General features: G+C 37.2%; 1 protein-coding gene across 8 annotated transcripts in view; it reads right to left on the bottom strand.

Moving 5' to 3' along the window:
* Positions 1–942: 942 nt before the first annotated feature.
* Positions 943–11,910, bottom strand: part of LOC122558104 (EF-hand calcium-binding domain-containing protein 4A-like) — a 141,278-nt gene continuing 130,310 nt past the window's right edge. For 7 of the 8 annotated variants that reach the window (XM_087996720.1, XM_087996719.1, XM_087996721.1 and 4 more), the window contains 3 exons: positions 10,830–10,937; positions 9,081–9,157; positions 4,838–5,819 (listed from right to left, as the gene is read on the bottom strand). In XM_087996720.1, coding sequence (XP_087852846.1) covers positions 5,732–5,819; positions 9,081–9,157; positions 10,830–10,937 — 273 coding nt within the window. In that variant the 3' untranslated portion in view covers positions 4,838–5,731. Of the gene's footprint in view, positions 2,284–4,837; positions 5,820–9,080; positions 9,158–10,829; positions 10,938–11,910 lie in introns of those variants that run through there. The other variant, XM_087996724.1, reaches the window with a different exon arrangement.

The raw sequence follows: 11,910 nt of genomic DNA, 5'->3' as shown, positions 1-11,910 counted from the left end.
GTGTGAAATTTGTACATTCTCCGTTTCTACATGGGTTTCCTCCCACACTCCAAAGATGTGCAGGTTAGGTGAATTGGCCATGCTAAATTGCCCATAGTATTAGGTGTATTAGTCAAAGGGAGATGGGTCTGGGTGGGTTGCTCTTCAGAGGGTCATTGTGGACTGGTTGGGCCGAAGGGCCTGTTTCCACACTGTAGGTAATAGAATCTAATTATTGTAGGAGAGACTAGGACTCTGTGAAGGGATGACCCTTTAGAATGGAGGAGGAGAAATTTCTTCAACTAGAGGGTGAAGAATGCTATGGAGACCATGACCATGTCATTGATTTAAGACAGAGATAGATAGGTTCTTGATTGGTTAGGGGGAGAAAGCAGGAGTGGAACCGATAAACATATCTGCCATAATCGAATGGCCGAGCAGACTTGATGAGCTAAATGGCCTAATTCTGCTCCAAAACCCCATAGTCTTATTTACCATGTATGTGCTTACTTGTTCCAGCAGGAATCCCAAGACAATGATCAGGAGCTGGAATTCTAGATAACTTTTCTTCTCCAGTGCCCAACGAGTAGTTTGTTAAAGGATACATACAAAAAATGTTACAGTTCTATTGAAAGCGGATTAGCAAAAATTGTCGTGGAGAGAAATAGACCAGTAAAACTGTTAAAGTCCAGAATTCCAGTGGTAAAGTAAATTGATCTGTTCTGTCACTGTAAAGCAGTAAGAGTTTGATTAGTTTTTTTTTTTACACATTTATAACCTTGATTTCTACTAATTTGTAGAGGTATATGCACATCTGCATGCTAAACTGTGAACTAAGGGAAAATTGGGCTGAAATAAACTGCGGAACAAAAGTTAAATTCTAAATTATATGAAGAAAGATCCTCAGAAGTACATGCACCTCTGTTCAGTTTTACTGATTAAAGCAGCAGTTTCAAGACAGTATGTTTTTAATTAATGCCCTTTATTATGCTATATAGTTTTAAAGTAAAATAGTTTTTATGATCATTTTCCCGTATACAAGTTGAATAAACAAGAATCCATTGAAAACGTTTTTAATACTGTTCAAACTAGTGTAGTACCATGATACAATGAAAAGAACTTAGATTTAATTGAGACTTGTCACACCAGGACCTACTTCACAATAAATTCAAATAGCAGATGAAATTAATTTGAATCGCATAATCAATATTTAGCAATGTCGATTAAGAAATAATTAGGATATGAAACTCTTCAAACGGAGTTTGAATCTTTAAGTTCAATGAGAACAGGCCAGAGTTGCTTGTGTTTAATCCATAACTTTATAAATACAAACCCCCAGTTTATTGCACTTAAGTACCTGCCTAGGTTAGGGGTTCCAGTGCTGGCTTGGGATTTGAACTCAAAAACCTCTAACCCACTACGAATTGTACTAGGTTGATAAACATGACCTATAGTTGCAAAAAAATAGAAAAATTCCATCACAGCAATCAGCTGATGTTGCTGGCAGTGAATGGAGCTTACAAAAAATATTGAATCAGTAAAAGTGGCCATAAAATTTTGGATTTGTTGTGAAATACCAACTAGTTCTTTCAGGACCCCTCGTATCCTTCAGTTAACATGCTGTCCCCATCCAGTTTGGTCTATGAGCCTCCAGTTGCATACTAACCTAGAGCATTTTGCTGTCTTAAGTTCCCAGCAAGGCACTCAGTTGAATCGAAGTGTTATGCTGAAAAACAGACAATATTGTGGAAGAACTCACCACGTTATGGCAGTGGTTCAAGACAACAACCCACCATTTTCCCAGCATAGCTAGAAATGGTCAATAAATACCAGCTCTCCCAGCATGATATGTCTTTTAAATTGAATTATGCCTCATTAGGAGTCAATGGTTTCAGGTCAGAGGGCAGAAAATATTTAATAATTCTGCCTTTTCAATCAGCAGAATAAACATTTGGAGTGCATTATTTATTATGCAGTTTCAATAATGCTGGGAAAGAATGCAAAATGTCCTTAAAACTTCTAAAACAAAACATTTCTTTAATTTCCTGTTCAGAGGGTTCTAACAAAAGCAATGAATTACTGCTGGCATGGTACAATCTTGATTTTAAAAAGTAAAAAAAAAGCTTCCTAGTCATAAAAATTGGCATCCCACATTATACACGTTTGCCCACTTAACAAAAAGAATTCACTGATTGGAGACGTCTCAAAGCACTACCCAGAATGTGATAAGGTGCTATACAAATGCAAGTCCTGTCTTGCATGAACGATGAACTCTGGTACATCAACTGCCAAAACTAAAGGCATCTGAAATTATACAAGATCAAATGTTTCTCAACTAAATGTCAACATAAATGGATACTATTATGACACAATGACAGTTTATTTATATTAAAATACAGAGACATATTTCTGACATGTAAAACATGAAAACGGAAATACTAGAAACACTCAGCAGTCAGGCAGCATCTGTGGGGAGAGAAGAACAAAGTTAGAGTTTTTAAATGAAAAATTGTTGGGTATTTAAAGTTAACTTTTTCTCTTGCCACAATGCTGCCAGAACTGAATTCCCATCATATTCTGGTTTCAAATTTACAGCATCTACAGTTGGTTGTGAAGCATTTTGTCATCTATAGAGTTGTTGGATCAACACCTGCTATTTTTCATTAAACTTTGGATAATGTAAAGGACATGAAATGATTATAGCCTGTCTGCATGCAGGTAAAATCAGTAAGCTTTTGTATGTGACATCACGGCACACGCTGCTGCAGGGCAATTAATGGATAGATAACTCACAAACAATAATGAAAGCAGTTCATAGCACTAACAATATTGAGCATGCAATTTGATAGCACAAACTTGAAGTTTGCTGAAAAGCAAGATATGTTGCTAAACATTTTCATTTTGCACGGATCAGGACAAATACAAGGATGAATAGGTGTTACCTGGTTAGCAAGTCACTTCCATTTGACCAAGGCATTGCCATTGAGAAAAGCACAGAATTATAGGCTCATCATTCAAGGCAGGCACAAGCTTCCACTACTGTCTGGCTTCACTGGTGATTATGTACAGGTCATTCTGGCATAACGCAACAGTTGTGTTCTTCTGCAACCTCATTATAGAAAATCGCATTGTGGAAGGTTGCTAACAGAAAATTACTATACCCGTTCAGTACAAAGTTCATGTTATCCGAACAACATCCACAATTCATCAATCATGGTATAGGCAAATCGCACTGTGAAAACAGTTTATAGCAGAACTACTTGTACCTGGGAAGTTTTATAGCTCCAAGATTGACTACTTCATCAGTCTCATGTACAGTATCCCAGCCATTTGCTCTTCTTGCAAGCTTCATGCTGAAATAGAGTGGAAAGCTATCTTGCAAGACAATGGCTGTCCTGATCAGATCATTACTTGTTGAGTATCACAAAAACTTGCAAATAGGCTAAAGACTTTCAATCCTGAAAAGTGCTATCTCAAATTTGAGCAATAGATCAAGGAAGTAGTTCCACACTGTTACTACACATTGGCTAAATAAATGGTGTTTTCCTACTAGCAAGATGCTGCAGTCAGTCCAGAAAAGTGTTCTTTCTACCCATGCAATTGAGTAGCATCATGTGAGAAATTTGTTGCTGGCACAATACAAAAGATGTGGGCCACAATTCTCAGTCATTGACTGATCAAATCATACAGCATTTCTTTGGTTGTGCATAACAGGCAGAGTACAGACCATACTCAGCCAGTTGACAGTTGCAAAACCCAAACCAAAACATTTATTGTTAAATGTGATTGGACAGCACTTACTGAACAATCCTAATTGTGCACCAACAGCTGTATTAACAACCAATTTAAGATCATGTCAGGCTCATATTATAGTTAATTTATATTTGCTAGAAATAATACACATTAATAAGCAGGGACCCTGCAAAGCAGAGGAAAAATATTCAAGCTTTGTTCCATATTTGAATTACCTAGGAACATGGGGAACCCATAGCTTTCTCCATTTCAATGCTTTGTTCAATCAGACTCAACTTGCAGTCTGATCATGGATTTTGTCTGTCGGATTGAGCCACACGTATTGTGAATGCCACCACTAGGTGGCACAGCACTATAGCCCACTCAAACACAGTTTGGCATTGAAACATCAGTTGCCTGGAACAGAGTTCAACTCCTGAGTTGCTCACTGAAATCAACACCGCCTGCTTTGATCATTCTTAAAAATGTTTCATTACAATATTTAGAACTTTGATAGAAGTTCTGAGAAAGTTGGTTTGTGCAAAGAAATATTTTCCTGATTTTACTAAAACATTTTGCAATGTCCCATTTGCTGTAAATACTAATTGGAAATGGGTCAGCTTCATACTGTGGTGTGCTCATTTGAGAGTCATTTCTGGTCAGATAGAGTTTGATCAAAAATCAATGTGCAATCTGATCTCAAAGGGGGAAAACCCCGAAAGGCTTGGAAATCATTGTAAAATCTTTGAAAATGCTCTGGCAATGTAATGGGTGTCCTTGTCACAGAGCGGGAAACCATATTTTTAAGTGAAGGGAAAAGTCATCACGGCAAACAATTTAAAAGACTCCACGGTACATACTTGCGCAAACACATTTTGGCAAAGGCGGCTGTGTTGTGGTAACGTGGCATCACCAATTCTGTCCATATGCAATGACCATTTTGCCTTTCATAGTAATTACTCTGAGGGGATAGATTGTTCTGATCATTTGAAATTTGACATTGTTGGAATTGGCTTTTATAAATGCAAGGTGAAAAGCATTGACATCCTGTTTCTCTTAGCAATATTTAATATTCACTCTGATGGACCAGTTGTCTTTAAATTACAACCACTGTCAAACCTGGGTTGCTTTCATTCTGAAGTGGCACTTGTTCATGAGGATAATTGAATATTCAATACTGATATTGTGAGACACCTTCAGGAAAGTGTAATTTTTAAAAAAAAAGGATATTGACCTGCTGCTGGATATTTAAATTATCTTTGGTACAGCATTTTTAATAAGTAATTTTAAAAAGGTCCAGGTTTCTTAGAGCTACATGGGATGGAACACTAACCTTGCCTATAAATTCAATTTCAACAAAGTTAGAACAGAATGGCCATTACATGGACAAGGTAATTGACAATTAGTGTTGGTGGGAGCTCATATGGCAGTGTTCTGGAGTCTCCAAAGACTTCAAGTGAGATTAATAAATATTTCACATAGTTAATTCTATGCAGTTTCAGTCACTAGAAATATTGTCTCTTTTAAAAGGTATATTCTACTTGGCTGCATACTTGACCCTATGGATATACTATAGGCATCATTAATGGATGCTGCTTGTATACTATTATACTGTGAAAAAAAAAATGTCTGCCATATACAACAGAAACTGGTTCATTCATTGCTAAATGCTACTTCAAATATCAAGCACAGGAATACATTACAAATTCTATTATCTCATTGCAATATACATCCAAGTTGATTCTAAAGGAATGCCATATGAAATCTGTTATCGGCTTTTTTGCCAGTGTGCTGCACAAAGTATAAATTGGTGTAACAAATGGGACACAGCAGCACAACACATAGCAATGACAAAAATACATCTATGTTCAAAGGCAAAAATGGTTCTAAAGGCAAATATGGTAAAACACTAAGGGCACGTTCCTATAGCTCAGGAATGTCTAGTGAAGCCGTCAGTTTATTCAAGTTACCCATCTTCTCTCAGCTCTCATGACAGTGGCGAATGGACCTTTGTTCATTTTCATTTGCAGCAACCTTTTTTCTTGCTACAGTCATCATCTAAGTGCAAAGCATCCTCTCTCTGTTTGTCTTCCTGTTCACTCAGCAATCTGTAAATAATGTTTGTTTTAAAATAAAAATACAGTACTCAATCACCATTCCCTGCATTTTTCAATGTTTGAATCAAAATTGTATTTTTAAAACAACTTTCAAATTACAAGTACCTGTGCTTTTGTTTCAGGAGCACACTTTTTTCATATTACATACAAACTGCTTTCAAATTGGAAAACAATCCTTAAATAGTTGCCATGTTGTTCGCTGGATGATTAAATAACAGATCAATTGACTGCAACTTGGATCACATAGTTCAATATCACTGCAGTCTGGATCACATGGTCCATTATCACTGCAGTCTAAGTCACATTGCTTCAACATCTCCACAATCTAAAACTTTTCCTTCTAATTTTACTCCAGTGAAGTGACTTTAACTTGTACTTAAATAGCACCTTCAAAACAGCAAACAAGTTGTTTGAAATACACAATGCACTTTCAAGTAGTTTCATTTACTTCTTTCATATCAAGTCACTTATTGCTCAATCTGCTCATCTAGATTTTCGAAAATAAATTATGTCAATGAATTAAATATTCATCCTCCGCATGGGACCGGAGAAATATCAGAAAACCAATAACGCTTTGAATCTACTCATCAGAACATTCTTCCATCTTCCTTACATCTCATGTTGAGCTCTTTCTTCCCTACTTCTGATCTGATCCCTGAGAACTTGCCCAAACACCAAGAATGAGTAGGTGACCTCAGCATTTCAACCTGATTAATCAACATTTTGCTAATATCACGCTTAATATGAGCATGTGTATGCGGATTGAGCAATGAATTTCCCTGAGTCACTGTTCAATCAAAGTGTACAGAGACTTCATCAAATATATGTCAATGTTTTTATGTCCAGTACAGGCATGAACATATTAGAAACTTTTAAATTTATAAAAGACAGCAAAAGGATGCCAGATGAGAATCATCTGATTTATCTTGAGGAAACAAAAGCATACATACTGACCTGATGCATACTCAAACAAGTCATTCGGACACAAAAGCTACATTGAAACACCTTCAAGCACAAATACTGTCTCAAGCTTTTTAGATGTGAAAATGTAAAACCACAGGATGCCTACTGACTTAACCAATTACCTTGTTTGGAAAAAAAAATTCAGCGCTCGCTGCAAGATCAATTGGGTAAGGCAGCCATTTAGTCCACTGCTTTAAAAAGAAACTACAGAAAATTTACTGAAGGAATTCCATCACAGTCCACACATGGCCATCAGATGCTATTGGACGAGATAGAGTTAACCAAGCAAACAAGGTAATAAAACAGCAATACCTTGGATGTGGAAGAACCCTTCTCCAACTTGTTCCAGATTTAAGATCTCAATCTCATGGCAAGTCAGTCAGCTTAAATGAGAAACCTATCCTTTGCAAGACTACACTCCAGCCAAAGCATCAACTCAATTAAGATCCACTAAGACTGCATCTAGTCCACTACTTTTCGTCATTTATATAAATGATTTGGATGTGAGCAGAAGAGGTATTAGTAAGTTTGCAGATGAGACCAAAATTGGAGGTGTCGTGGACAGTGAAGGTGGTTACTTCAGATTACAACAGGATCTTGATCAGTTGGGCCAATGGGCTGAGGAGTGGCAGCTGGAGTTTAATTTAGATAAATGTGAGGTGCTGCATTTTGGGACAGCAAATCTTACCAGGACTTATGGAAAGATCCTAGGATGCAGGTTCATAGCTCCTTGAAAGTGGAGTCACAGGTAGATAGGATAGTGAAGGCAGTGTTTGGTATGCTTTTCTTTATTGGTCAGAGTATGGAGTGCAGGAGTTGGGAGGTCATGGTGTGGCTGTACAGGACATTGGTTAGGCTATTTTTGGAATATTGTGTACAGTTCTAGTCTCCATCCTATTTGAAAGATGTAAAATTCGAAAAGGTTCAGAAAAGATTTTCAAGGATATTGCAGGGTTGGAAGATTTAAGCTATAGGGAGAGGTTGAATAGACTGGGGCTGTTTTCCCTAGAGCGTCGGAAGCTGAGGGGGTGACCTTCTGGCGGTTTATAAAGTCATGAGAAGCATGGATAGGATAAATAGACAAAGTCTTTTTCCTGGGGTGGGGGAGTGCAGAACCATAGGGCATAGGTTTAAGGTGAGAGGGGAAAGATATAAAAGAGACCTAAGGGGCAACTTTTTCATGCAGAAGGCGGTACATGTATGGGACGGGCTGCCAGAGGAAGTGGTGGAGGCTGGTACAATTACAACATTTAAAAGGCATCTGGATGAGTATATGAATAAGGGTTTAGAGGGATATAGGCCAGATGCTGGCAAGTGCAACTAGATTAGGTTGGGATATCTCGTCGGCATGGACAGGTTGGACCGAAGGGTGTGTTTCTGTGCTTTACATCTCTATGACTCTTATGACCCTATTATATTGTGAGCATAAGAAAGTAGAGAAAGGTTGGTCATTCAGCCATTGAGCCTTTCCACTATGCTTCACCTGTACGTAATGGTGTGTGAGACACTGTGCTACCACTTCTGTGGCATGCACATGAAAATAAATCATCTTTATTTCTGAATATACAAAGCCTGTAGCTGGAAAATATTAAACTTGGGACAAATTTGATCCCAAACCCTAAATAAAAATGCATAGTCACAAACAGAATGGAGTATTAAAATTTATTAAAATAAACTGATTAAAGTCTATTTATTATTAAAAAGAACACTCAGTAATTTTGCACCCAGTGTCCTACACACATTGGCAAAATATTGAGATATTACATTTATCTGGAAAGATAGAGCTGCTAAAGCATCATTTTCATTAGCTACAAGAATCTGAATCCTCAAACTTTCTTTTAATAAGCAGCATATAATGTCCATTTGGCTATTGACTGTTGTAAAAGCTAAACAACTTTGAAATGTCAGCACTGGTGACCACCAAAGTCAGAAGGCTTGGGATCAAATCCCATTCCAGAGACCTGAACATAAAAACCAGCTGATACTCCAGTGAAGTACTGACAGAAAATGGCACTTTTGAAAGTGCCATCTTTCTAATCAGACATTAAACTAAGGCCATGCCTGCTTTCTCATATGGATGCCAAAAGAGGCCATGGTACACTTAAATGGTTGAAGAGTTTAATATATATAGACTATGAAATGCTGGATAATATTTATTCATTCTTTCATTTCTTTACCAATGGTAAAGCTGATATTCATAATGGAAGCACAGATAGATTTTTAACTGTTTTATTCATTCAAGCAAACATATTTTAAATAAATAATGTTAAGGAAATAATGATAATTTACCTTGCCACATGCATCAGTGGTTCCATTACATTGTACCCTGATTTGGCACTGCATTCGTAGAATACTGCATTATACTCCTAATTTGAAAAAAAAATGTATTATTCATTTTTTCCTGTGAGATATAAAATTTACAGAACAAATGTCTCCTTACAAATACATTAATATTTCCAAATAGCTGTTTTTGTGCTAAACATCCTCAGTAATTAATGTGAGATTGGATATATCAGGGTATACTTGGTTCCGAATTGACTATTAAACGATTGATGTTTTTAAGTGGTCCAGGGATATATTTTAAAGTCAGTAACTTCCAAAATGAGATTTAGTTATACTGTATTTTCACCAATTCACATTTCATTAGAACACTGAGCACCATATCCACAGGCAAATCGGGAAGAAGAATAAACATGGCATTATTAATATCCCCATAATAGAGAACAAATATAATAAAGTCAGCACTCGTCAATACAAAATAAGAGTACATCTTGTCAATTTCAAATAACGATTCCTCATAACTCTCTTCATTGGATCAGCATTCGTCATTGAGCCTTTAAAAGATTTTATAGAATAGCTTATCTAATCTATGCTAGTAATTTTACTTCATATGAGACCTCTCCTATTTTATTTACTTCATTAATCCCTATTAACATAATCTGCCCCCTTCTCCCTGATCTACTTCTCTAGCTTCCTCTCAAAGGCATTAATACTATTCACCTCAACCATTACATGTAACTACCCAAAATTCACATGCTAACCAATCTCTCTGCAAAGACGTTTCTCCTGACTTCATAATGAAATTCATCAGTAATTTTCTAGGTACTAACTAAATTTTTTTTAAAAAATGAAAGTAGTCATAAAGGCAGCTTGTACAAAGATTGAACTGCACAAACTTTATTCTCTCAGTAGGGTGATCAGAATTTTGTATTTAATTCACTCCTGTTGATTTTTTTTTTAAGATGGTATAAACAGCAGAGAAAATCGTTATTCTATGCTCATTATTGTTAAGACATGGTTTAATGAATATACCTATGTGGTAAGGTGTGATGCCACTATGACCTCAGTAATTACACATCAGTATCAAAGACAGAATTTACTGGAGAAACTCAGCAGGTCTGGTAGCATCTGTGGTGAGAAAGAAACAGATTTAATGTTTCAAGCCCAGTGACCTTTCTTCAGAACTGAAGAGTCCGTCACTGGACTCAAAACATTTACTTTCTCTCTGCAGATGCTGCCAGATCTGCTGAGTTTCTCCAGCAATTTTATTTACTCCAGATCTTCAGCATCCACAGCCCTTTGTTTTATTTCAGTAGTCACATGCCAGTGGGCTTGAAACCTGTGCAGCACAAAGCATGTTGCTCCTGAGCCTGACCATTGTGTACAGTGTAATAAGGAACATGGTTGAACAGCTGCTGAGAAATAGGGCTTGAGTTTACATGAACCCAAACTGGGAGTAGATCAAATAATTATGTTTGTGGCTCCATAAATTGTATGAATCTCATGCAGTTGGCGCTTTTACAAAACCTGAGGAGGTTGAAAACCTCCAAAAGCTAGATGTCAATTTACAATCCGAAAATAATCAAAATAAGTAACACCCAAAAAATGGATTAATGTGAACTAATATTAATCCCATTATTACACCAATCTTGGCACAGGTTTCAATGATAGTGCCACAGATTTTAGTGCTCTTTACATTGGATGCAGAGTAGATAGTCCAAAGTGTGTTCACAGGCTTGAAGTTCACGTTCTACATACCTCTGCTAACCTTTCACCTTCTGTTTTGGACACCTGTCGTGGTTCACAGTCTACAGCATCTACCTTGTTGCCAAGTAGACAAATAGCTGCCCTCTCATCCATTCCTTCCTGTTTAAATCAGAACAGTAATAAGAAACTCTCTTTATTTGGGAAGGAAATAAATTATATTATTTTAATTTCCACTTCCAAAACCTAGATTTGATATTATCTAGGCAGAGCATATGAATAGGATTGTTAAGAAGGCATATGGGATGCTTGCTTTCATCAGTGGTGGCAGAAAGTATAAGACCAAAGAGGTAATGTTGCAGTTTGTACAGAGCGTTAGTCAAGCCACAGCTGGAATATTGTGTGCAGTTCTGGTCACCTCACTACAGGAAGGATGCGTTAGCACTAGATGGGATACAGAGAAGGTTCACAAGAGATGTTGCTTGGAATGGAGAAATTGAGCTGTAAGGAGAGACAAGATAGGCGTGGATTGATTTCTTTTGCAGCAGAGAAGACTGACGAAAGACATGACTGAGGTGTATAAGATAGTGAGGTATATGGATAGGATGAAGAGAGAGCTGGTCACCTTAGTTGATGGGTAAATCACAAGAGGGCATTGTTTTAGAGTAAGGGGTAGGAGATTCAGAGATGTGGGAAAAACCTTTTCCACTGTGATGGGAACCTGTAATGCACTGCCTGGGAAGGTCAGAATCCTTACAATCGTCACGAAACATTTGAATGAGCACTTCATATCATAACATTCAGGGATATGGATATGTGCAAGAAATTGGGATTAGTGCATCTTTAACGATAGTTGTGTTGGTTCAGATTCGATGGGCTGAAGGGCCATTTCTGCATGATGTGAATCTATGTCTCTATAATCCAATAATTGGATAAAGCAGACAAGTCAGTATGAGTCACAAATGCTGAATGAAGTCTCACAGTAGCATAGTCAGCTGGTAGGATATAGTTTCCCATTAATCAAATCTACGCCCAGAGGATCTCCACATCAGATGGGAGCAGAGGGAGTTTGAACATAAGACATATGAGCAGGTGTATACAACATGATTCATCCAGCATACTCCACCATTCAATA

The sequence above is a fragment of the Chiloscyllium plagiosum genome, unplaced genomic scaffold, assembly GCF_037043375.1.
Source record: "Chiloscyllium plagiosum isolate Xiang-an unplaced genomic scaffold, Cpla_swu_hap1 HiC_scaffold_18, whole genome shotgun sequence".
NCBI classification, from domain to species: domain Eukaryota; kingdom Metazoa; phylum Chordata; class Chondrichthyes; order Orectolobiformes; family Hemiscylliidae; genus Chiloscyllium; species Chiloscyllium plagiosum.
The sequence above is the reverse complement of the archived record's forward strand: the minus strand, read 5'-3'. Positions and strand labels throughout refer to the sequence as shown.